This window comes from Ursus maritimus, unplaced genomic scaffold, assembly GCF_017311325.1.
Source record: "Ursus maritimus isolate PB19 unplaced genomic scaffold, ASM1731132v1 scaffold_1, whole genome shotgun sequence".
NCBI classification, from domain to species: Eukaryota; Metazoa; Chordata; class Mammalia; order Carnivora; family Ursidae; genus Ursus; species Ursus maritimus.
Window position 1 is genome coordinate 4,888,051 of NW_024423343.1, and position 25,757 is coordinate 4,913,807.

The window sequence follows — 25,757 nt, forward strand, 5'->3', positions numbered from 1 at the left end:
ACCTCCTGAATCAGAACCTCTGGGGGAAGGGGGTTCTGACACTTGAAGGTGCGCAGAGGCCCAAGGCCTTGAGTTCTCATGTGATTTCTTTTGGTTTTAATGCAGAAGCCGTGGCCAGGAAGAACCACCTTCCTGCTCGGGGTCCGACGCGAGGCAGGGTGGCCCAGAGGCCCGCTCTACTGTGAGCAATGACAGCTTTTAGTTGGGATGAGAGAACACTGCTGGAGTTCCGGGCCAGGGGACAGGAGGGCCGGTGGGCTCTCCCCCTACCTAGGTGTGACCTTGAACTCTTAGCTCTTAACTCCTCACCCTGGAACTCTTAGCTCTTAACTCATAACCACGACATTAACCATGTTGTGAACTCTCTGGGGTCTCCCTATACTTCCATTAAGGAACATCTTGTTACAGACCCACATATGAAACTACAGAGACCCCAATGGGGAGATCTGGCAAAGATAAGCAAACTAATTCAGTTACTTCTTGAGTTTGTAATCTCTCTGGAGACCCGGGGAAGGCTGAAGTGGAGAGCGTCAAGGTGTCCTAGGGCCCAGCCCAGGAGAGACAAGGCAGGTGGCTCCAGACCAGAGCTGAGCTAGGGGTGCAGGAGAGGATGACTCCAGGGAGGACAGGGGAAAGGCCTGGGAGCTCAGATGGCAACATGCTGCAACGGGTGCCCCTCCCCCAGCAGCTCGGCCTGCTGGGAACATGCCTCCTGAACTGGGGGGGGGGGTGTCCTAGTGGGACCGGATGCCGCCTACAACATCTGGAAGGAGGGCTGGGCATAGAGAGGAGGGAGGAGAATGGGAAGAGAAGGTAAAGAGAGGAAGGAAGAAACCAACTGCAAGGCGTGTTCGCGGGTTTTGGTTTCGCAAACGGGGTGCAAGAGACACGGCAAACAGCTCAGAGCAATCCTCACGGCTCTGCGGCACTGCCTGGGGCACGACGCAGGAGCCTGAAGGGAGAGTTCACAGGCAGCTCTGGAGGTGGGCAAGTCTGGGGGGCGCGCAAGTCGGGGGGGGGGCAGGCATGCTGCGGCCGGGGGGAGGGGTGGCGCCGCTAGCCGGACAGATGCTTTTTGATGAGGATGATGAGAGATGAAAGGACAGCCCTGCAGAGCAGAGTGACTGTCATTACCAAGACTTGAATAATACACTGCTTCACAACTGCCCCCTCCTAAAATCCAGCGTTTCCTCCCGGAGAAGAATCAGGGTACATAGCTACGCGCTACACAGAGAATCACTTAGGGCCTCCGTGATACTCTAGAAAGAAAACTCATTATCCATGACATTTTTTCTTCCGAAGTACAGAAGAAAGGCCTTGTTTACACCTTTTACCCGTGTTTACACTGCTCCTGGTGATCTAGTGTCGGGTTAGCCCTAATCTGTTTTTAAATACTTAGGCAAACAAATTCTTCCAGGACTAAATCTGGATTAGTTTTGCTTCACTTCCTGGTACATGCGAGTGACCCCCGAGTGACCCCCGACCCTTTTCATGCGGAGATTTCCAGGACAAACACTCAGCTACAGCTGAGAACCCACCCCACACCCCACCCGGGACTCTGCAGCCTATAACCTGTCCCCACGTGGGACAAAATACGAGCACAAAAGCAAGGGGCAGGAGAAAGAACACCCCCAACAAACCGTGTTTCTCGTGGTATTAAAAAAACCTTACTTAAAATGTATTTAACATATGTTGATGCATTTCATAAATCAGCAAAAGGAAGGAGCAAAACGTGAACGCAATGAAAAGGGACAGTGGTGAAGGATGCGTCCAGATTTTCAAGTTCCAATTTGCTAACCCTCGTTTTTGGGGGCAGGCATTAAAATCAGAGCTGTTTTATTCTGCTCTGGTGGATTTTAACGCGCATTGCCAAATCGCCCAGGGATAAAACAGAACCGAACACAGTAACTCGTCCTCACTGTAATTATCCAATTCTCTCTTTAATATTCGGATGCCCCAGCCGAAGACTGAGGACGGCCCGTAGCTTCCGAGTCCTGTCCGGCGGCCGGTGTGTTCTCCGGGGCAGTGCGGGTGACTTTCTGGCCAGGAGTCCGGTCAGCCCGCAAGCGAGCTCGCCTGGCTTCATGGGAATTGACGTGCGTGTTTATTAAACTGCTCCTTGCTTTGCAAAGCCGGTGCTGCTCACAGAGTCAGTCACAAGGGCGGGTCCAGACTTCAGGGGGCCGAGTACTATTTCGGGAGCTTCTTCAGGAGAAAGACTCTAATGTTCCGTGTGTGACATCAGCAACAGGGTCTTGGAGAGGGTTTCTGCAGGGAAGGCCCGAGGCTTGACCTCTTCACAGCTGGTCCACCTGTGACCCCGGAGAGCTGGAGGGAGGTGACTATTACCAACAGGCCTTCAGGACCTGCACCCACTCAAATACAGAGAACAGGCTTGCTACGGGGGGCCGTCCCCGAAGGAGCACCGCAAGCACTGGATGGGGACTGCCTCTTCTAGCCCCACTCCACCTGGTCCCCCCAGAACTGTTTTAATGTGTGGCTTTTGTCGTGTGGTGGAACCAGGGCTCTTCATCGAAACTTCTCTGCTGTTTAAAAACAGAAGCTTCCCACGCTGGCTCCTGGGACCCGCAGGATTGCAGGACGTCCGTGTTTTTCTGATACCAGGAGGGACCAGAAAGCTAAGGGAGGCCACCGGGCTTCGTGCCTGCACCAGCACACCCCAGCCGGCAGGAGCGGAGGGCTCCGACAATGCCACGGGGGTTCGCTAACTCAGGAAGCCCCATTCATGCTCGAGCACTTCCTGTTATCTGGAAGCCACGTCCCCTGTCACTGTGCACCCTGGCAAATGGGGGGTCACCTTCACCCCGTGCACATCCATAGTGGCCAAGGGCGGGAGAAGAGAACCACCAGTAGCTAAAAGGCCCTGGTTTTCGGCAATGGAGACTTGGCATGTATGTGCCTGCTTTGTTCCCCCTCCTCGTGGTGTAGACTGCCACACCTTCGCGGACCCCTCGGGCCCTGACTTCCTCGTCTGTAAAGTGGGCATAGTGACGTCTGCAGCAGGCAGGGCGGTGTTGGGGCTGAGGCCGCTGAGTCTGGAGGGTGTGCTGGCCACAAGTGGCAGCTGTTGGCGCTGTCACGATGGAATCAACTAGTGTCTGTAATGTACAACCGCTATCAAGCCCCCGTGAACTCACCTGTGGGAGTGATGTGTGTGACAAAGGGAGGCCGATGGCACAGGGGTCCGTGGGGGTCAAGTGCCTGCTGGATGCTTTAGGTTTCTAAATCTGGGCTGTCAATGAGCTGGGGAGGGTGAGGTGGGGGCCCTCGTCCAGGGGCCCTGACAAACCCATCAGCGCCCTGTGACTCCCCCGCACCCTACCACGGGGCAGGGGGGCTTGGAATGCTGGGCGAGGGGTGCCCAGCTGGTCTGAAGTACCCCGTCTGTGGCTGTCAGGGTGTCCGGGGCCAAGTGTGGGTAGCCTCTGGCCACAGCCTTGAGCTGTCTGACGTCTTCCTGGGTACTACGGACTGAACCATGTCCCCCCAAATTCATATGCCAAAGCCCTAACCCTGATGTGTTTGCATTTGGAGACCAGGCCTGTAAGGAGGTCACTGAGGTTCAGTGAGATCATAAAAGCGGGGCCCTGTTCCACTGGGACTGGTGTCCTTACAAGACGAGGAGGAGAGACAGGGATCTCTGTCTGTGTGACAGCACCATCTGCAAGCCAGGAAGAGCTCTCACCAGAAACCAACTCTGGCACCTTGACCTTGACCTTGCAGCCTCCAGAGCTGGAGAAAATACATCTCTGTCATTACAGCCACCTGATCTGTGGTCTTCTGTTCGGGCAGCCCAGTTCGACCAACATCCTGGACGACCATGGTCTCCATCACCATCATCTGGCTCTCGTGCCCACCATTAACATGTGAAAGACGGACATTCTGGTAGTGACTCCTTTGCTACAAGAACATTCTGTCTAAAACCATTTGCCCCAGGAAAGCAGGACGCCGAAGCACAAACACGCCAATTGTTACTCTGATGTCCCAATCTTACTTCTGGGATCCCCCGCTTGTCTTGGCCAAGCCTTTCATTTTCCCCAAGGAAGGCCAGTTCAAGAGCAGTGTGGCTGGCTGTAGATCACGTCACCTCATTCCAATCCCCTGGAGGCCCGCTGCTCACAGGCTCCGTTAGCTAATGAGCTAAAAAATGACTTATTGGCATGGCCGGCCGTCAGCAGAAAGGAGGCCCAGCTCCTCATTTGAGCCTCGTGCTGACACACCTTTAAATAAATCAACTGCACAGGAGCGAGAGAAAATGAGAGAACGGGCAACGAATTAGAAAAAAGACACTGACCCAATCCCCCAAAATAAAGAGATACAATCAGAGGTGCAGTAGTAAACATTTTCTTCTCTTCCTGTCTGAAATGAAACCCCTTTATGAGCCGGCTGGCCACTTCCTCCTGCCCAGGGGCCAGGAAACTGCCTGGTGCGCGAGCTGAGCCATGGGCCGGCCAGGTACTGAGCACAGGATTTGGGGATCAGAGGACAGGTGGAGCCCCGGTCCCCGGAGTCATGCGTCCACAACATCTTACAGGGTCGGGTGGGCTAGGATGGGCCCTGGTCCTGCAGCCCGACAGACAAAGCGTTGCCACACTTGACCTTGACATGGCTGAGGCTCCACGTGCCCCCCAAAGACCATCCCTGGGACACGTCCCACCTGCAGCCTGCATAGGTGGCACCCGCCAGAGGGAAACAGCTGTCCGCACCAGTAAGGACCGGACCGCCGGGCACAGCAGGTGAGGGGCAGGCTCTGAGTCCCGGGAGCCCTGCTGTGGCGACGCTCAGGGTGAAGATGATATGATGATGACAACGGAAACTGGCTTTCTTGAGAACTCCTGGTCACACTGGGCTCTTTAAGGGACCCTGAGCAGATGACATGTTTTCACAAAGGAGCTACATATCAAACCCTGAGCAAAACGCATGTGTGATGCCAGAGTCGTGGCCGTATTTTGAGAAATCATGACAAAAAGGAAAGGCCGTTTCCTGAGAAGCTTCAGGAAAAAAGACATGGGTCAGTTTTGTCCCAAGGTTCAGAAGAGGTGAAGGGGTGGACGGTCTGCGATGGACGGCTCTTCCTATTTGGAAGTAGGGAGGCTGGGCCGTGAAGCCCCAGGGAGCCCGGAGTCGTCCAGTAAGGACCGGCCGCAGGACGAAGCTGCCAGCTGGTGGGCCACAGCGAGGCTCCCATGCCAGCCCTGGCCTTCGAGACGGGCTTTACGGCACCCACTGTGGCCGGGACCTTGGCTGGGCCACAGCCCACCCCCTTTGGCCTGTGAGGGGACCGGATGGAGCGAGCAGAAGGGCTTTCCAGCCCGGTGTGCCCCGTGAGTAAGTGCTGACGCTGGTGCCATCCCGCCAGCGTGGCACCAATAACCCCCGGGGCCTACGAATATAAGCCAGGTGACGCACAGGTGGCAGCGGGGGCAGCCAACTCCGCGGACGACAGAATCAAGGCTAGAGGCAAGAAAAGATGATCAAGAAGGGGGCAGGGCAGGGGCAGAGATGAGCACTTCGGCTTGCAAAGGAAAATGTGCGCGGTCGGGGGTGTGGGAAGTAGGGCTTTACTGCAGCGTCTGGGGCCAGGACCCAGGGCTGGGGTCGTTCAACGTGTGTGGGCTGCACTGGGCTCCGTCTTGGGTTCCGGGGTCCAGTCATGGAGGAGGGCCACTGTGCCCGGGGCTGGCAGAACACTGTGGTGCTCAGCTCCGGAGGAGACAGGAGGATCGCTGATGAGCCAGAGGAGACTGGGATAGAAGTGTCTGGAAACGAAGAATGCCACCAGGGCAAGACACGAACGGTGCTGATGACGTCAATGATGGCAAAGACATCAACTGTGAGGGTCACCCGTCCTCGGTAACTGAAGGGGTGTCCTGGGAAGCACTGTGCGTCCCCGGCACCTGGAGCTGCCCAATACCGGGCTGGTGCCTTTCTAGCCACGGAACGTGTCCGCGTGAATCCGCTAGACCGCCACCCTCCACCTTTGCTACGTGAAGCAAACCTTGAGCCCCTCACCCTTTCTCCACCATCGTTTACAAGTCTGCGTGAGCCACGTGGGGTCTTTGTTGATCGGCCTGGGCACACGTGTTTACACACAAGGCAAGAGTCACTACTAAAATGGCTTGACCCTGTTGCCCAGACTAGGAGCGTGACCACTCAGGTCACAGCTACTATTCGGTAAGCACCTCTGGTGTGTCAGCCACTGGGCTGAGCTTTTCATAAACTATCTGGTTCCACTCTGACGACACCTGGTGACGTACGCTGGTCTTACCCTCTTTTAGAAGTGGAAGAAGTTGAGCCCCAGAGAGGCCAAGACATCTGCTCTGCGTCCCCCACCTGTGAGGGCCAAGCAATTGACCCCGGGGGTCACCGCCCGAGCTCCTCCTCCAGGCTCTGCTGCCTCCCGCAGGAGGAGACCTGACCCCGGCTCAGCGCCTGGGCAGTGGACGTGCGGCACCACTCTGCCCGCGGTCTCTCTTGGGCCATCTCTGTACCCGCTCCCTCTCCTCGGGGAAGGGTTAGGGGTGAGTCGTGTCACCCCAAGGGGCAGCGTGAGCCACACGCTGGTGTCTAAGTGTAATGGAAGTAAAGCATGGAGTTCTCTGCTCAGTTCCTCTAGACGTCCCGCACCCCCACCAGGCATGCAGCAGCCACACAGAGCTGGCGGCTGTGGTCTTGGACGGTGCCCGTGATCTAGAACATTCCCACAGCTGCTTGCACAGGACAGCACCCTTCTAGACAATCTATACTTTCTTCCCTCCCATTTTTTTCCTTACCAAAACTATTTGGCATTAACGATACAGAATGGAGAAAAGGAAACGACACAGGAGAAAAGTGAGTGCAAACACCGCAGATGCCAGGACCCCCGACAGGAGTGCGGTGAGGTGAGATGCCCCGGGCGGCTGCGTCCCAGAGGGGCCCTCGGTCACTGTCAGCGAGGAGCAGAGTGCAGGGCAAGGCTCCCAGGCCTGTGGGGGGACCCGGAGAGCAAGGGACGGCTAGCCACCGTCCTCAGAGAAGTGTTGTCTTGCCGCGGTGCCCCCGTCTCTGCTCCCCACGCGTCGGAGAGCTGCGAGGACGCAGCCACACGTAACTGGCATCCTGTGCACTTGAAGTCTGGCAGGGAGGGCTCAGCAGGCTGCCAAGGGGGAGCGAGGTTAATGGGTTGGATTCCCAGAAAAGGCAGTTTTTAGCAAATAACCACAAAGCTTCTGATTGGCTCTCGGCACCGTTCTGTGGCACTCACTCCGGGAGCTGAGTCCTGTGGGTCACAGACACCGGCGTGGTGACCAGATGCCCCGCTGGGTCCTCAAGGACCTGCCACCCTTGCAGGATCTGGCTCCGGCCTTCCACTCGGCACGAACGAGACTTTCCCTAAATGCCTCCATAAGACGCGGACCGTCAATGGCCTTTCCCGAAAGCCCCCTCTGTGTCAAGTCTAATGTGTTCATTTTTATGGGAACCCCTCCCCCCAAATGTTAAAAGGCCAAGAACTTTTTTTGGGGCCTGTCACTTGTCACATGGTTCTTTTCGGAAACATCTCTCTTCGGCCTTCGTGGGCTGGGAGAGGATTTGTCCACACTGATTTTAAAGGAGATTCTAGAGCCCAGTATATGGGAGCGAAGGGCCGTCCTTAGCGGTGACGAGGAGATGCGCTCGACACACAGGGGGCCGGTGACAGTGACGGGAGAGGGAAGACAGGGCTCGCTAGCAGCCAGGAATTTCCAAAGTGTCTTTCTGCCTCAAGCAAAGCAGGAACTGGGAGGGAGGCACGGAAGGGGGGCTGGAACAATATGTTAGGAAAACAGGGGGCTTCCTCTCTCTGCAGGGGAAGACCCCGGCCGCTGCAGGCCGGGCACTGAGCACTTGGCTGCCCCTGGCCTGCATGCCTTCTCCCCCGGCCGCGTTGCTAAGGGAGGACGGCCAACAAAGACCAATGGATATTTATTCCTTAATTACCGAAAGCTTTTAAGAAACCGGCCACTGTAAATCCCGCATGCAGAGAGCAGGAGGCAACGGACGAGGATTTATGCTCATGGGGCAAAGACAAAATAAATATCCCGCCTGACTTCTGATCAATATTATGAGTGTTTTTGCCAACCTGCAGGGTGTTTTATGAGCTCGGAGGAACAGAACAGAATCATTATTAATTAAATAAAGTCAACTGTATTAGGCTTATTACTTGTGTGAGTCATAGGTGAGTGTGCCCCGCTGCAGGTGTCGGGGGCGGGCGGCTCCGTGTGCAGGTGCCGCCCCGGGCAGCCCAGGACGCGGGAGCATGTGCTCAGGTGCACTGTGTGCCCGGTGTGCGCCGGCTCAGGCCCACCTCGACTCAGAAGGCAGTGCACGAGAGCGCGAGTCGCCACGAGCAGAGCTGGGTCTCACCCCCACACCTCCGTCTGGGCTTCAGGGTGAGTCCCGGGGCCCCTGTGGCTTTGCTGGCATTAGCACTGGGCACCTCCCAACACCCGTCTGTTCGGAACCTGGCCAGGCTGAGCAGAAATATCAGGGCAGATACAACATCACCCCTCTCAAGATTTGGGACAACCTGCAGGGATTCTCCTTGGAAATCTCAAAGGAGGCATGAAGGAGAGATGTCAGGCTGGGTCCCAAGCTTGCGTTGGCCTGGGAAGGGCCATTCAGCTAATTATGGACCAGACCCAGCTCAATCTTCACAACCTGTTGGTTGTCTATTATGGGCCAGCTGGTCACGAAGAACAGACCTGGGCGTCTCTGGGAGGACCATGGCTGGCCCTGACGCCCTTTACCAGGCACCCACCCTCTCCCGGGCCTCCATTTCCCCTCTGGAGAGGCTGGGTGATTTAAAGGCCCACTGACGCTGAAATTTAAGGTTCCGAGGGAACATCAGCTTGAGAGGTCGTTGTCAGTGATGGGACAAAGGTGGGCATTGCCTCACTAGGCTGGGAGAGCCCCACCTGCTGGGCTGGACGTCCACCCAGGCTTTCTTCCTCTCGCTGTGTCCACTCGAAGGAAGGCCTCAGCCTAGCTTTCCATCTGGACCAATGTGCCTGTGCACCACACACTCACCTGGTGTGGCCTTCTTCCAACCGTCCATCTGGGGCCAGGCACACTCACTGCCACAGGCAGCAGCGCCATCGGGCCTCTCCGGGAACGCTCCCGTACGACCTGCTGACGCCATATTGCTGCCACCAGCCCCGTGGCCTGCGAAGCTTGAATCACCGGCCCAGCCTGCGGCCCTTGCTTTCTCAGGCTCCATTCGTGGGAGATTAATCCCAGAATAGGAGAATATGCTCACGTTTACTTTCTGGTCCCTGGAATTACTGCATGGACCCCAGGGACCATGTCACTCCAATCTTTAACTGCCTACTTGGGGGGCGACCAGTTAGAGAGGGTGGGTTTGGCTGGAAGGGGAGGCGGGCCTGGAGGGGCTCTCTTCCCAGAGTCAGGACAGAGCTGGGGCCAGTTCACTGGGGCTGGCCCTGGAGACAGGAGAGCAGGCATGGGAGCAGGTAGAAGGGCAGGGGGTGGGCACTGAGGGCAGCTCAGAGCACGTTTGACTTTCAAGAAAACCCTTCTGAAAACCTGGGATACTATGAGAGAAAGGCAGAATGCCCAGACTGTTCCAGAAGCAGCCACGATGTTTTTATTTTCAGGACTCCCCCCTATTTTCTCATCTATTATAAAACAACCCAGCAAAATGTGGGAGGTTAAAGGAAAAACCACGGTAGTTACAACCACCTCAACTCACAAACTGTTCCCGTTTCTGTGCTCCCATGTCATGTTCCACTCCCAGACATTTTATCCTGTTGGAATTTTAGCAGACACCTTTATTATTCTGTGCAAAGCTAGTTTGACAAATTAAGTTTGTGAATTAATTTGCAAATCGAGTGAGTGTTTTCACATTGTAATCACAGCTCAGCTACGGCAGCCACACACACTCGATGTTTCCGTACTTCAACATGAGAAAAAATGTGAACAACTGTTTTAGAGCATAAATCCCGATAAATCTGTGCCAAGCGAGAGGGAGCCTGAGTAGTCAGGTGAGGTGGTCCTCCATCCCGCGTAATGTGGCATGAAACGGGACGCGCCTCGGCAGCCCTCGCGGCGGCCCTGGTGGTAGGACCCCCATCACAGCGAATTAAGTTCACCATAACAGTGGCTGATGGGATCCGCTGTGGAACATATCGCATCATAAACAGATAAGGGGAGAGAAATGGCCCTTTTCCTCTGCTCGGAGTACTGTAAAACGGATGTAAGCCTCTGCTCCAGTGCCCTTTAAACACCAGGGAGCAGAAACTCCAGGGCTCTTCGTAAACGCAAAACCAAGGGGCAGGACGGGGTAACTGCAGAGGGCCAAGCACGACCTGGTGGCTTCTCAGAGACCCGTCCGCTAAGTGGTCGTTAAACACGGACAGGAACAGGGAAGGCTGCGGGTTACTGACTGGAGACACTCTTGCAAAGCGATGTAGGCTCTGAGCGGGTTTCTAGTGAAAACAGCCAAGTGGCTTTAAGAACTGCAGCCTTTAGCAATATGATGTTTCTGAAGACCTAACACGGATGATTTTGAACAATGAAGAGTCTTAATGTAGTTTTCCTTTTAATTTTGGGGGGAAGGTGGGGATTGGAATAGTCGCGTGGTTTCTCAACAGCCACACAAACAAAACACTAAGAACAAGAACAAAACAGATGTTACAATGGGAAATGCACTCCAGAGGCTACGCTAATGGAAAAGGCATGTAAGATGAGTTTGCACGTTAATTTTTTTCAAAACACGAAAATGTAAAAACGTGCTGAAAGATCCTAACCAGATCAGCCGTCGGCTTGACTGACACACGCAGGACAGTGGGGCTGGTCTGCCAGCGAACCTTCACACCAGCCAACGTGGACTCCATTCCAACGTTAACGGCAACTGAAAATCTATTAAAGACTAGATGTCCCTTTTAGAGAAAACCCAACGGAGAGGTAATGGCTGTTCACTTTCTCAACTGATCTTAAATATTGACAATATTAGACCCAATCTACACCCCCCCAGGTACAATTTTTTCCAAGTTTGGTTACGTGTGAGGGTAGAGGTGACTTGGGAATGATTCACCGCAGCGCATACACGAATTCTCTAGAGTTAAGGAAAGCATGATTCTTTAACAAGCTAAAGTTAATTCTTTCATGAAAATCACCAAACATCTATCTAACTAATTGGATCAAGGCAGAAACTGGTCAATGTTTTATTTTCCACAATTGACACAGCATTTAACTTGCCCAATGTCATTGTCTTTGCTAATGCCACGTAAACATTCTGCCCAGCTTTTTCCTGGAGACGGAGTCCTAGAACATTGGTACAGGGAAGCCGTCAGGGGTTCACCAGCCCAGTCTGGCTTTGTGGGGTTGCACACTCTGCAGACACACAGGGCCCTCGTCTCAGAAGGGGCCCACGCTTGGTTTAATGTTTCACTGTTTTGAAAATTCCTGATGGTTCCTGAACAAAGGCCCCACAAAATCTCTAGTTTGTCCCAGATAGTCTAGTTGGTTAAGATTGATTGATTGATTGATTTTAGAGGGAGAGAGTGTGAGCAGGGGGAGGGAGAGAGAATCTGAAGCAGACTATGCACTGAGCAGAACCGGATATGGGACTCGATCCCACGACCACGAGATCATGACCTGAGTAGAAACCAAGAGTTGGACACTTAACCAACTGAGCCACCCAGGCGCCCCCTGGATAGTCCCGTTGCTTTAAAGTATCAGTTGGTGGGGCGCGTGGGTGGCTCAGTCGGCTAGGCGTCTGCCTTCGGCTCAGGTCATGATCTCAGGCTCCCTGCTCAGCAGGCAGTCTGCTTCTCCCTCTTCCTCTGCCCTTCTGCCCACTTGTGCTCGTGCTCTATCTCATATAAATAAATAAAACCTTAAAAAAAATAACCAGTTGCTCCAAAGCTATCGCCGGTTCACTGAGAAAAGGCAGAACGTGAACCACATAATGGAGCTTTCATAAAGCTAAATTTACGTATTTGTAGGGCACTTCCTTTTCTGAGGTTATGGCCTTCCTATCTTCTGGCTGCTAACGTCCTTTTATGAAATGATGGTGACAACAAACAATTTATTATGTGTCCTTAATATGACAAAGGTGGGAATCAGCCACCCTCCATCTTAACTGGGAAGCCCTGGTCCACCCAGCCCCTCTCTGCAGAGAGCCTCGCCCACGGAGGAACTGCACACTGATGCAGCCCTGTGCTCCCCCGAGCATGCCCCTCCCCCTCTGTCCTCATGCAGTGGGACGTCTGAGGCCTCTAGGACAGGCTCATAGAAAAAAGGATTTCTATGAGACAGCCAACATTCACCATTTAAATGTGTCAAAAATCTAGAGTCTGGGAAACAGTAAGGTAGTTCCTCAAAAGATTAAACATAGTATCACCATATGACCCAGCAAAGCCACTTCTGGGCACACAGGCAGAAAAACTGAAAGCTGGACGGTGAAGAGATATTTGAACACCCAGGTTCACAAGAGCATTAGTCACAATAGTCAAAACATGGACGCAACCTAAGTGTCTACCAGTAGATGAATGGATAAGCACAAGGTGTCTATCTGTACCATGGAATATTATTCGGCCATAGAAGGGAATGGAATTCCGTCCCACGCTACAGCACTGATGAACACGGAGGACATTATGCTGAGCAAAATAAGCCAGTCACAGAAAGACAAGTATTGCATGAGTCCTCTTCCGCGAGCTACCCAGAAGAGTTGCACTCAGAGACAGAAGGTGGAATGGCGGGCACTGGGGGCTGGGAGAGGGCGATGGGGTGTTTCTGTTTAATGGGGTCAGAGTTTCAGTTTGGGAAGGTGCGAGGAAGTTCTGGAAATGATGGGGGTGATGGCTGCACAACAATGTGGACATATTTAATGTCACTGAACTGTACACTTAAAATTGATTAAAATGGTAAATTTTGTCTATTTTGTCTCAATTAAAAAATACTCTAGAATCTGAGTGCTGTCTTGTCCACTCCACCCCCCCGCCCCGGGCACCACTGTGTGAGACTCAGGTGGCGTGCCTGTACCGTCACCGCTCCTACTATGAGACCCAAGAAACTTCACATCAATATAACGAACGCAGTTACCGACGCTATGCGGTCCATACCCCGTTTCCCCCAAACGATCCCCGACACCCTCGAGAGCCGAATGTCTCTTCCAGCCACAAGTCGTTCCATGAGCGTGCTGCACCCGATCGCCCCTCCAACTCCTTGACTCTGGCGGTCCTCCCAAACCCCTCCCCTCTGTCTGGTCTTGAATTGCATGGGGAGTCTTGAGGAGTCCAAGCAGTTTGGATTGTAGCCTGTCCCCCAGTCTCATTTTGTCTGACTCGACTTGGGTCACTTACTTTCAGTGAGGACACTAGACACGTGCCCACTGCTCCCCCCATTGCATTGGGAGGTACAACCTGGGGGTGCTCCCACTACCGAGTCTGAGCACTGGTGAAACAGTGGCCCCACACCTGTCCTCTGCCCAGAACCTTCTCCCTTTTATAACTAACAAGTGACCTGGGGCTGATCCCTTGACACGCCGAACCTCTGGTTTCTCAAGACATTTCCCCAAAGCCCATGGGCTGACAACACCTGCGGAGTCAGCTGGTATGTCCTTGGAGGCAAGACAGAGGCTTTCCAGTTCTGTCAGTCCTTCTCTGATTATCAGCTGGAATTTTCTGTAAAGAAGAGCCACCCACCCCCCATACCTCCTTTTGGGAGTATCACCACAGACCCACAGGCCTTAAAAAAGTCACCGTGTCCTAGAATCTACGACCACCATTATTCTGACGATTACACTGCTCCAGGGTTGGCCAGGGGCGCCTCCCGGAGCTGCCCTTGCTCTGTACGACAAGCCCCCTCGGTCCCCGACAGCGTCGTGCTTCCTGGCACAGCAGCGTGTCCCAGGCCGACCTTGTCCTCTCCCTCATCGGGGATGAGCCATTTCCCTACGGAGTCCTCATCTTTTTACTGATGCTACCATTTATTTTGCTTTATTTTACTTACACTTTGAGATTCATACGTAGTTTCAGGACATAACGTGGGGGGAGCCCATGCACCCCTTAGCTAGCTTCCCCCAATGGTACCATCTTGAGAAACTACAGTCCAGCCTAACAACAGGATATATCTTGATGGCGACACCATCCAGCCACCTCGTTCAGATCTTCCCGCTCCGACGTGCAGTCATCTGTATCTGTGTGCGCACCTGCTTAGTTCCACGCAGGTCCCCCTCACAGTCAAGGTAGGGAACGTGCCCACGACCAGGGTTCCTCTTGTTCACTCTTCCATAACCACACACCCCTCCCCATTCCCTTCATCCCTAACCCCTGGCAACCACGAACCTGTTCTCTCTGTAATTCTGTCATTTCCAGAATGCTCCATAAATGGAATCATACAGCATGTAATCTTTGAGGATGTGCTGTTTTCACTCAACGTAACTCTGGAGAAACCCTCCAGGCTCTTGTGTGTGTCCGTTGCTGAGCTGCGTTCCGTGGTAGGGATGGACCACAGCGTGTCTAACCATCCCGCTGAGGGACGTCTGCACCATTACAAAAACAGCCGCCATGAGCATTAGATAAAGGTTTTGGTGTGAACTTAAGTTTTGATTTCTCTGGGATAAATGCCCAAGAGTGCAGTTGCCGGGTTGTATGGGACTTGCGTGCTTGGTTTTATAAGAAGTTGCCAAACTGTTCTCCAGAGTAGAAGTGATGAGTTTTTAAAAACATTATTTGGTAAAACTAAATTCCATTATGAGAAAGGAACGGAGGGAGCGCTTACGATGGAGAGGAACGCGGCACCGCCTGCGCGCGAACGAGAGCACAGCGTGCACGGTTACCGGGGCCACGGCAGCCTCGGTCCGCAGCCGTCTAAAATTCCTGGACACAGAGGCTCAGAGGACTCCAGTTTTCTTTCTGCAAGTGGACGAGACCTAAAACCGAGTGCAGGTATGCAAGTGTGTGTGTGTGTGTGTGTGTGTGTGTGTGTGCGTGTGTGCGTGTGCGTGTGTGGAAGGCGTGGCTAAAGATACGGGCACGGAGCTCGGAAACTGTTCCTAACACTTAAACGTGAGGATTGCGTTTACAAGTCGGGCCAGCACAGACGTGGGAAGCCCCATGCTGCTAGATTTTGAGAGAAAAAAGTGACGAACACAGAAATCTGGACGACTGAAAACAGAAGGGTCTCCCACACCTCACTGTCCTGAGGTCTTGGCCAAAACAGGGGCCTCACACCGGCCTGGCAAAGCTGTGTTTGCTTTTCTACACCTTTCTTCCGTTCCTTCCCAGTCTCTTCGGGGCACATTTGGAAATTATTTAAAAAGATAAAATGCCTCTAATCTGTTACCAATTAGAAGACACATGTGAATATTATTTTCTAATTTGTGACTCTTGAGTGTGTGTCTCAAACACCAGAGAGAAGTAATTGAAATAATTAGGTCTGCTCCTGAATATTTCTATTATGTTCCTGAAATAAAAGGGTAGATGTGTCCTCTTTGCATGATGTGCCCGAGGGTTGAATGTATCAATAAGAACATCAAAGCCCTGGATGTGAACGACCACAAAACGGCAATTTCCAGCCAGCCCATCGGTGGCCTGAGCAGCTGGAGCCCGGGGCGGGGGGTGGGGGGGGGCGGCCAACGGGTCAGCAAGACAGTGCCAGCCAGCGGTCTTTGTGGAGTGCTCGAGGGGAGTGGGAGCAGGGGTGCAGAGAGGCGGTGGGCTTCCTTGTGAACACGGGCTCTTCCCTGCAACTCCACTGGTCCCAAACTTCCCTCTCCCAGTGATAATTGCAGCCGGAGGGCTGTGCCGTACAAGGCATAAGCCTGATTTATAACGTGAGCGGCGTGCACTTTTTTTTTAAACCTAGTTATAGTGCGACTTGAGTGACTAACTCCTGAAAATTGGTAATTTCTTGGTGGTTAACAGTAGAAAGTCCACCAATGACAGGCGAGGCCCGCTAATAAATTTATAGGGCGTTCTATGCCAATTAGACCTCGTCAGCCATTCAAAAGGCAGGGATGCCAATCAGGTCATCATTCCACAAATGCACTCTTTATTGCTGACATTCTTGCAATTCAATCCCCCATTTCTATGTTTAAAAAGCAGCATATTAATGCTGACTGTACAGGAATCTGTAATTTCCAGGGAGCCTTTCTGGTTAAACCACCTCCCTCCTCTTCTGTGCAAACTTCTCTTTGTTCTCGAGGGGTCAACAGGGACCCGAAATGACCACGAGATCTACAGAGAACAAGATTCATTCCACACTTTGGGTTTCCTCATCAGGCACCGGCCGGCAGAGAACCTTCTGGTTTACTGGTACGGCTACCTTCAGTGAGGCACCACGTCCTCCTCTGCCAGGCCCCGAGGCCCGGGACGTGCTCATCTCCGTCACGGAGCCGGTAGAAAGCACCTTGGGCTCAGCAGAGCCGGCGTCCCGGCAACAGGCAAACCCAGAGGCACAGTAGTAGTATCGCCCTTTCTGGAACAGTGAGGATACGTGCGGACCTGCCCAAGGAAAAAGTGTGGACGTTTGCTCTTTGCGTCAAAGCAACCAACCAGAGGAACTTTAATTTTGTATGTGTTCTTTGGGGAAAAAAAAAATCACAAAAGAAGTATATGATCTTTAAGAAAAAGTCAACTGTGAAGAAATGGACAATGTGAACTCGGGTGTTACCACCTGCGTGAGCGGTCTGCCTTCCACCCTTTCCTTCTGGGCATTTCCAGCTCTGCACGGCACCCCAAGTATGGTCCCCCCACCCTTTGCATTTCGTTCCTCCGAGGGATGGCCGTCGACATCCCTTCCACCTCTGTACTTTGAAACATATAATTCTTTTTTTCTCTTAGTTGGAGTTCCTTGAACTTGATTTGATTACCACCATCACCCAATGCCCTATTAAGCATTCATTCTTTCAAGAAATATCAATTGAGCACTCACGAGGAGTTAGGCACCGCGCCGAGTTAGGGTCTGGGCTACAGGGTGAACAGAGGCATATGGAAAAGTAAATACAGCACAATGGGGAGAGAGCCGCTGCTGTAATTTCACAGGAACAAAACAAACTGAGGAAGAGAGAGAATCCTTCTCCTCTGGGTTTTTATTACATAGACAGCCCTGGATTTAGTTTACAAAATTCCAAGTGTTGCCAACCCAGATAAGGAAAACATACTATTTCTTGCAGATTAAGAACACATAAGGGGGGCCCCGGCTGCCTCAGTCGGTGGAGCGTGCGACTCCTGATTTCAGGGCTGTGAGTTCGAGCCCCAGCTGGGGTGTAGAGATCACTTAAAAATAAAGTTTTAAAAAAACCCCACATAACACACCAGTCCGTGTTAGCGCATCTACAATCTGCAGACAGAACGACTAACACAAATCTTTTAAGCTCACAGGCATCAATTTCAAGATGCAGCTACCACCCACTGACTTAATAGCACGGGCAGCCTTTCCGGAAATGCCAGCCGACCGACTCGTGTGCCAGAGCGTCTCATGTTTCAAGCTGATGGTCAGAGAGGTGGCACCCGACCCAAACCCCACAGGTGGGCCCTTCCATTTTCCAGCAGAGCTGGAGTCACGTAGCCTCTGCGTCACGGTGCAAGGAAACTCCTTCAAAGCATGGCCTGAGGAAACTCCTCCTTTGCTAATTCCAAAGGGGACATGCTCATGGACTCTCAATGAGGTTAATAAAGGCCACCACCATCTGAGGACAGCCGATGCCCGTGTAGGAATCAAGGCGAGCCACACCGGCAGCAGGGTCACTCTGAAACCACCAAACGCAGGAGGAGGACTTCTCCGAACCACTCTTGCCTGCCTACAAACAGTTCTTCCATCACGAGGAACTCAGACGTGGGAAATCTCTGTCCCAAGAGGTGCATCAACCAGGGAAGGTGAACCCTTAGCACCGGAGAGGCCAGAAGTCGGCAACACACCAAACTCCGTCCCGAGCTATCAAGTCTCCCACTATTCTCCTAAGGGCCTCTTGATCCTTTCCAAACATCAGCTGCTCTCCCAGGAGTGGCCTTTCTCCCCTTCCCTTCCCCTGTGAAGACAGCATATAAGCGCTCAAACCTCCCCATCCCTTCGGTATTTGCTTCTCTCTCTGATGAACCCCGTGCAGGTACAATTAAAAATCAATTAACTTGTGGGGCGCCTGGATGGCTCAGCCGGTTGAGCGACCGACTCTTGATTTCAGCTCAGGTCGTGATCTCAGGGTCCTCAGATCAAGGCCCGCATCAGGCTCTGCACTAGGCATGGAGTCTACTTGAGATTCTCTCCCTCTCCCTCTGCCCCTCCTCCCTGTGCTCTCTCCCTCTCAGAAAACCCCCAGTAAATTTGTATGCTTTTCCTCCCATTTATCTGTTGTCAATCTAATTGACAGCAACCCCCCTGACCCCACACCAACCTCAGCCACTGGACCTAAGAGGGTGGAAAAGTCCCCCCATCCCCCACTCTTGGTTCCACTGCTTAGTGGAGTGGCACTCTCTTGAGACCTGGCAAGGCTGGGACTGGTACCCACGAGAGGGGGCATCGCTGGAGACCCAGGAGTGACCAATAGGGGTGAGGTTCAAAATGAAAGGACAGTGGTAACTCTCCTCAGCTTTCTGGAATTGACCATCATGGAGTCCCTCCTGCCCCACTCAGAAGGGAGTCTTGTCAGCCCAGCATATCAACAAACTGGACAACCAGGCCTTTGTGACCTGTCCCTCAGGCCAGCGGACACTGGGCAGGTCTCGTTTGCCTTCCCTAACTCTGGCCTGTGCTTGGTGCTGATGCTGAATCCGACTGGCCATGTCTGGTCACCTTCCTGTGGGAAGGCCGACCAGCTCAAGGTCTCCCCACACCTCTGAGCAGGTGGAGGGTCTCAAGCCCAGTAGACCGTTGTCATGCCCCTCCCAGCAAAGGGGGCTGGCCTACCACGTCCCAGGGCCCGGTCTAGAGTCCTGGATAATGATTAATCCATCTCACTTCACTGAGGCCAACTTGCCCTCAGTGTGGTCTGACGTGGACAAAGAAAACAGCCCTCTCTGGTTGTCTAACAGATCTGCCCCTGTAACTGGCCTTAACTAACTAGCCAGAGCAACACACACACACACACACACACACACACACACACACACACAGAAAAAAGCTTTTTAAAATGCCCGTGATCATACTGTCAGCCTCCAGGAGGACCCTAGTCCGGAACAGCGAACTGGTCCAGGTGGGCATGAGCCATAAGCCGGCCAAGCTGGAGAAGCATGCTCCGCGGTCCTGCCTGGTACCGCAACCCACCATTGCAGCAGGCTCTCTCGGGAAAGACGCTAGGGAAGGTTCTGGTAGATTCGTGACGGGTGGCAAGCAGGATGTGCTATGACAGAAAAGGGACGTGCTCCTGTAAGATGAGGTTCTCTTTTCTTGTGGTCTTTTCTTGGAGGGGGGGTAGCGGGGGTGCACGGCTCTTTCAGTGAACACAGGACGACCCCCCACCTGGGGCTCTGGCTCCCTGGCTCCCACCTCGGCCCCTCAACAGCACTGAATGCCCCGCCCCCTGATGGGCTCCATAATGAGAAGTGCTGTCAATCACAGCTCCATTAGCCTGGACAGACTTTCACTTCCTGAAACAATTTATTGGATCCCCAGAAGCAAACGGGTCTTCTTCCTTTTCAGCTCTGCTTTTAGGGAGCTATTCAGAGGGAGTGTGTGTCCCTTCTGTTCCTGCTGAGCGGCCTTTGTTTTCCTTCATTTACTCATGAAAACAGTTTCCTGACTTTACCCGGCCTCCTCTGTCCCGGTTTCCGAGTGTTTGCCAAAACTGTGTCCCCCACTGCTCCCCCGCTGCACAAAACCCACCAGCTGTTTCCAGCTACTGAACCAGGGAGGGAGCCGCGAATTTTATTTGCAGATGTTTGCAGGCAGGCAGGGTGGGGGGTGGAGGAGGGGAGGGGGGAGGCACATACTTGAAGAAATTAAATTCAGGTGAAGAAATACAGAAATGGGGCAGAAGGGTGAGTGGCCGAGATGCCCTCCTTGGAGCAAGTCTGGGATCTGGCCCTTCCCACAGTCCCCCCTTTCTGGTCAAGAATTTAACCAGCTCTATAGAAAATACTTCAAGACGCCCCGGCTAAAATGTGTCTTCAGCGTCTCTAAAAATTTTTGGACAGTCTTCACACTTGGAAAGTCTATGGAATGAGTTGATGGTTTTACTGTGATAACGTTTCCAACTATTTGAAAAACCGCATGCAACTTATGAGAGATATACGGGCCAACATGCTTAAAGGGTCTGTATATCTCTTAGTCTCTGAACAGAAAAAGATGATCCAAAATTACATAAAATAACATTTTTCCTCTCCAGCTCTTCTTAAAGAATAACATACACCGTGCAACCACACTTGAGCAATAAGGCAGTACCCTTTAAGCATCAATCAGTTTAACTCTTAACCTGGGAAAACAGACTGAAGAAGGCAGAGTTATGTCTCGCCTTCTGAGAATTTCACGTCAATAGCAAACGGGGGCCGAAGGGGGGGGGGCGGCAGACGTTAGGGCCTCGGAGATCTGAGCAGGGTAAAATTATGCAGCCACGTAAGAAATAATATCTATTAGGCTAATTTAATCACCGAATACTTTACAGATGAATTAGAATTTAGAATCCAATTATTTCCAACATTCAGACTGTCAGAGCCTGTTTCTAAGCAGGAGGGAAAAAGGGGAAGATTAGGGCAGGTTTTCAAGACTCAGCGAATGGAATGGACCCTCTCGAGCTCCAAGGCTGCAACGAGAGCAGAGAAATGACAACAGTGATCAGGGTTTTTGCCATCACCCCACCCCACCGGGCCCAATGAACCCAAGGCCAGGACATGGGATTTGTTACCCCTGACGGACAGCCATTGTCCCTGCCAGGAGCCGCCCTCGAGGGCTGGCAGGCCTTCACAAAGGAAGGCGGCTGGGCCACATCCTGGGGTGGCCCACAGAGCAGGGCAGCTCCCCAGGCCTGGAAAACCACAGGGTGCCCTCAGGGGCCACCACAGGGGTCTGGTCATGCTCTGGGCCTGCCTACCCCTCCTCCAGCAGCCTTCCCTGGGCTCTCTTTAGGGCAACATTGCTTTTTAGGGGCAGTAAAGGCCACCAGGGGATGATGCCCTAAGAGGTAAGAAGGGAACAGTCAATGTTGAGCCTTCCGGGCCTCTGGGATCTAGTTCTCCCACCTAGGATGGGGTCTGTTGTTCCATGTGTGGGGAAACTGAGGCCCGAGGTTAGCATTACAGACACTGCAGCCAGAACAAAGGTAGCCTTGTAGAGTGTTCTTCTGCAAATAGATTTATCTACCAGCTTGGAGGTGGCGGTGGCGGGAGGGGGGGGGGTTCCTAGAGGAATACAAGAATTTTCTGATTTGTACTTCAGTGTTCTGAAGGGAAAGAATTAGGTGTTTCTGCCTCCCTTCCATTTCTATGGCTGGTTCAGGCAGTAGTGGACTTGGGCAAACAAAAATTCTTATAATGGATATCCAAGTTATCACTGGAAAGAGAGATTTGTTCCAGGGTTTGCAATTACTTGAATCCAAAGAGGTTTCTCTAGAAAAAAAAATTTTTTTTTTGAGAAGAGAAATCTGCAGAAGACCCGTGCATTATGGCTGTTTCGCAATTCTCAACAATCTCCATGCTCCCAAAAGCAGAGTGGGAACGTTAGGGAGGAACCTCCACTTGTAATTCATTCCAGAACAATCTTTACAGCGTGAAATGAATGCATGTACTGTGCATTTAAATTTTAGTATGCCAGCGGGTCATGGGGCTGGCCGTCAGGACTGAATACACTTGTTTAAGGACCACGAGGACCCCGCCTCTTCAGGAAGACAGGACTAAAGCCAGCCAGCATTAGAACCATCACCGCGGGGGGCCTCCCCAGCCCCGTTCCCTGGAGGAGGGAAATTTGGTGTTTACGGGCCATGGGGGTTTTATGATGGGGGTGCTTCCTGTCTGGCTGAACAGACAGGTCCAACCCTACAGACTTTGTGAGTTCTCCTGAACATTTTCTTTCACCTGGCACACAATGCGTCCTTATTATCCCTTTAATTACTGAGCTGGACCGCCCTGCTCCCTCTCGACTAGAACCTTTGTGTGTGTGTGTGTGTGTGTGTGTGTGTGTGTGTGTGCGCGCACGCATTCACATTTGTCTCTTTGATTCATTTAATTGAGGGCAGGGCATTGGGTAGGATCTCAGAAGAGGCAGTCCTTGTTCTAGGATGATTTATTACAGCTCTTGAAAACACCTGCTCATCAATTTCTCCTTTTGTACAAAACTTGGACTTACTAATCAGTTCTTTAAAAAATATCTTCTTACGTAATATATTAAGTTAAAAAAACACATAATTATGAGAAAAGAAAGTCTATTTAAGAATAATCGTAAGAAAGCTTCCCATATTTGGGTGATTATTTCTCTATGTATGTACACACACACACACACACACACACACACACACACACACACCCGATTATGTGGAATCCCAGTGATGATTTCTTAGTAATGGATATTCTCTATGAAGGAAAGGTGAGCTGGAAACCACTTGAAAACCAACAGGCTCTTCAAAGCAATGGGAGAATCACTTGAATCACCGAGGCACCCATATCCATGGGTACAGACGAAAAAAGTCACTTCCTTGTGATGTAACCAAAATAACTCTTTCATCTTCCCTCCAGGGCAAAAGTCGGCCTCCAAAGTCACAGTAACGATGTCATGAGCCCGTGAGGAAGCCGACACTTCCGTGTCACAAACCCAGCTCTGCACAGTGACGTCTGCGTTACTGGCAGCACGCAGCCTGATTGAAAATCCCGAGACCAAAGGTGATCATCGGCTGCCACTTTCGTCCCCTGGTCCACAGGCCAGTCTAAACGGAAGGTGAGGCCTTTGCTTCTTTTCCTGCTCGAGCTTCCCAAGCCTATCACCACTGCGGGTCAGCTCTCTGCCCTGACAGGTCCTTTAGGAGCTGTCTTCCTTTCTGGAGGGGACGGAGCAATGTTTTCCCCACCCCTAATCCTGCCTGGGTGCTTAGGAAGAGCTCTCCCTCCCGGAGAGATCACATGGGCAGCAGCCTGGAAGCGGGACCTGGTCGGTGAGCTACCGCCACATGCCTAATTAATGACCCTGCTGGTCGCAGCTGGAAGAGCTGAGCTGGGGGTGATTAATTAAATTAGCTGGCAGAGGAAATTACAGTGGAAAAGCCAAAGTTTGATTGCTCCATAATTAACCGCAGTGCAAATAATATCTGCATCTATAACTTCCAGCGATGAGATCAGAAGCCAATTGAATTTGGCACTGATTGAAGCTGTAAATATCCCGTGGCGAGAAATGATAGGTTTGTTCTAGAGGGAAAACTTACAGAAATGGACATCTAGCAAATGTGATCAGGGGAAAAGGGCACCGGTGGAAACTGCAGGAAGGAAGCCCTACCTTTCAAGCTGCCTCTTTCCAACATGAAAACAACCCACTTTTTTCCTATCTCTTTTGGATTAGTGACGAGGCGGGCTACCCTATACATCCTGTCTCTACATTTCAGATTTGACTTCCCATGTGTGGAACCTAGGTTAGGGTTCCATTTCCCTTCCTTGTTCCAGGGATTAAAACTCAATTCTACAATAATTTCCTAGGCTGATACAGAGGGACCACTTTCATCTCCCCTAGAAGAGGAATATTCTATGTAGACCTTCAAATGTGAGAGCTATTGCTGATTTTCTGGATAATGACATTTTTTCTCCTTTGTAACAATTTCATGTTCAAAATATGGTTTCATTAGCAACAGGATTCTACTTGTGGAAAAAAAAAGTATTTTATACAGATAATTGCCTGGCAAAAACCTGCAGAACTTTAGGTAGATGGAAACATTACATTTTCTACCAATCACATATTTTTCAAGTAAGTTGTTCCAAGGTGGGAGGCGTGCAACTCTATGACAGAAGCTTTAATTGATGACTTGGTGGCTTTTGACTAAGAGCTGTGGCACCTGCCTGGCGACTGGTCAGCGTTTACCCCACTCTAGACACCCAAAAACTTGCAGTTAAGTGGAGGGAACAGAGCGAGTGGCAACATTTTAAATGCAGTATATAGTTCAGAGATCCATCCCTGGGCATTTTTCATTTGAGCTTCACAAACATCTAGTGGGTAGACAGGGCAAGTAGCGTTACTATTCTTTTTCTTTAGAGGGAGAGACCACGCACGCATGCGCCGCGGAGGGGCGGAGGGAGAGAATCTTAAGCCCAGCGAGGAGCCCGACGCAGGGCTGGATCTTACAACCCTGAGATTGTGACCCGAGCCAAAATCAAGTCAGACCCTTAGACTGAACCACCCAGGTGGCCCCCCCTTTTTTTTTAGTAAGAAAGTCAACAGTCTGGAAGAGTTTGACCCAGCTCTCCTGCCTGGTGCCCTTGTTCTAGCCTCGGATGCTCCTTGTCCTGACTCTGCATGGTCTTCCCTGCAACAGACGGTTCCCTCTGCACCCCAGACTGAGATATGTCCACAAGCACTGCATCTGGGTGGAGAGAAACATGCAGACAGGGCCGTGTCTGGGGCGGGGGTTTGATGATGTGGGCCGCAGCGTCTAGAGAGGACAGAAGAATGTGGCAGACAGACACAGTCTCCCCAAAGACGTCCATGTCCTCACTCCCAGGAATATACTAGCCCACATGGCAATCCCACGGGGAGGCGGGAGGGTCAGAGAACAGGAGGATCAGGGCCACGGGGCAGGGGGAGTGGGTGGCCTCCACAAGCAAATGGACCCCCCAGGAGCCTCTACGAGGGACCCAGCCATGTCTCTCGATGGGCTTCTGGCTTCCAGATTTGCAAGATAGTAAAACTGCTACTTTAAGCCACCGAACTTGTGGGAATTTGTCTCAGCAGTGGTGGGAATCCAACTTGCACACTATCAGGAAGAGAAGGCGTGGATGAGCCACGTAGAGGACGCAGGTTGGCTGGCCTCGACGAGCTCGCTCGGAGTGCGGCCCGCTGGACTTGACATCGGGCAGCAGCAGGCCTCATGAAACCCTTTGCCTTCAGCCTGGGGATTCCACAGGCCCCCCGCCTTGTTCGGCCACAAGCCACCCTCACTTGCCCCCTCCTGCCCGAGTAAGGAGGTTCTGGGCTCTCACAGAATCTGGACTGGAGACGTGATGAGAGAGGCAGTCTGACCCTGTCTCCCTGCCTCTGTCTCCCAGCCTCTTGTTGGGAAACCAGTCTTCAGAGGTGGCTGGCATCTCTGCTGGTCTTCCCAGCAGAGGCTCAACGGCCTTTGTTTTCAATTCTCCTTCCAAGAATGTTTGCAGAGGGAGCTCCTTGCACCACAGAGCATCTCCCTCGGAGCCGAGGCCAATGTGCTTTCTGTCCATCACTGGTTTCTCCGAGCTCAGGGCTCTGCCCCTGCAGTGCAGCCCACCGGCCTGCCCAGATGTCCCCTGGCCCTGTCCCATCACCCTACGGGGAATGGGCCAGGAGGGCTGGGGACCCACACAGGTGTTGATACTACGGCTACGGATTTTGCCCTGAGCGATAAGCTTTTCTTTGTCTTGGACGCAGGAGTTGCACGTGCTTGGCTTTGCGGAGCGGACTTGCCATAGTCAGAACAATTTCACTCTCCCCTGCTACTCCTTGCCCAGTCTGCCAGTCTTCAGCAACCACGAAACCCATGTTTGTGTGTCCCATTGGGCCCTCTTCCACACCTCTGTACGGGCAGCTCCCTCTGGCTGTAGCTGCCAGGCCCTGTCCCATCAGCTTCTTGTCTGCCGTTCCCGGCTCTCCTCGGT

The 25,757-nt window shown here is 52.4% G+C and overlaps 1 protein-coding gene across 6 annotated transcripts in view; it reads right to left on the reverse strand.

Annotated features, from left to right (window-relative positions):
* AGAP1 (ArfGAP with GTPase domain, ankyrin repeat and PH domain 1) overlaps window positions 1-25,757 on the reverse strand; it is a 530,765-nt gene that overhangs the window by 9,816 nt on the left and 495,192 nt on the right. Inside the window, exon 17 of one of the 6 annotated variants that reach the window (XM_040638728.1) lies at window positions 16,381-16,508. The exons of the other annotated variants lie outside the window; for them this stretch is intronic. Within the exon in view, the coding sequence (XP_040494662.1) occupies window positions 16,421-16,508 (88 nt within the window). The 3' untranslated portion in view covers window positions 16,381-16,420. Of the gene's footprint in view, window positions 1-16,380; window positions 16,509-25,757 lie in introns of those variants that run through there. 6 annotated transcript variants of the gene reach the window in all.